This window comes from Eimeria mitis, genomic scaffold, assembly GCF_000499745.2.
Source record: "Eimeria mitis Houghton genomic scaffold, Emh_scaff717, whole genome shotgun sequence".
Lineage (NCBI taxonomy): Eukaryota > Apicomplexa > Conoidasida > Eucoccidiorida > Eimeriidae > Eimeria > Eimeria mitis.
Window position 1 is genome coordinate 14,160 of NW_013575226.1, and position 806 is coordinate 14,965.

At 40.7% G+C, this 806-nt stretch overlaps 1 protein-coding gene across 1 annotated transcript in view; it reads right to left on the bottom strand.

Moving 5' to 3' along the window:
• EMH_0020550 (uncharacterized protein) overlaps window positions 1-806 on the bottom strand; it is a gene marked incomplete at both ends in the record, with an annotated part of 3,393 nt that overhangs the window by 2,029 nt on the left and 558 nt on the right. The window contains one exon of the mRNA XM_013501596.1: window positions 399-470. Within this exon, the coding sequence (XP_013357050.1) occupies window positions 399-470 (72 nt within the window). The remainder of the gene's footprint in view (window positions 1-398; window positions 471-806) is intronic.

Genomic DNA, 806 nt, shown 5'->3' on the forward strand with positions numbered 1-806 from the left:
GAAATAAAAAAATATAAAAAGAAAGAAAAAGGCGATGAAGAAGAGGTAATAGGAGACACAGCATAAACGCATATAGTTTTGATTGTAGTTGAATGTAGGGTTTGGGGTTTTGCGATTTCTATGAGGGTTTCGGTTATATAAGTATTTAGGGTTTATGGTAATGTGATTTCTACGAGGGTTTATGATATCTATGGGATTAGGGTTTAGGGTTTAGGGTTTAGGGTTTAGGGTTTGTGAGTACCTGAAAGTAGGATCTTCTCGTTGAAATCTATTGAGTGCTTTTGCGAATTTATTTTGTTGATCTTTTTTCTGAACTCGAACGGCTAAGGAGACAACAGGCTCAGCAACATGCATAGAGTTGAGTGCTAGCTGTGTACGCCCATCAGTTAGTGTTATACCCGAATGACATAGAAGGCCCCCAACAGCAACAATATCTCCTGCTGTTGCTTGTTGTACTTCTCGGGCTTCATCTGCATGCATCCGCAGCAACCGCTTCACCTGCTGCTTCTTAGAACTACTCAAATCAACCACAGATTCACCCCGACGTAAAGAACCCTGATACAAACGTAAATATGTTAGCTGCCCAATAGGCAACTCCTGAACACACAACACAAACCCTAAACCCTAAACCCTAAACCCTTATTAACCCTTATTAACCCTTACTAACCCCTATTGACTCTCCAGATTCAGCTACATGTGCGTAAAATAAAAACACAGAAACTCAACGACATATCAGCCACGGATCAGGTTCAAGGACTAAGAAAGAAGCTGTGGCGTAAGAGTTTACAATTAGGGTTTAAGGGGTT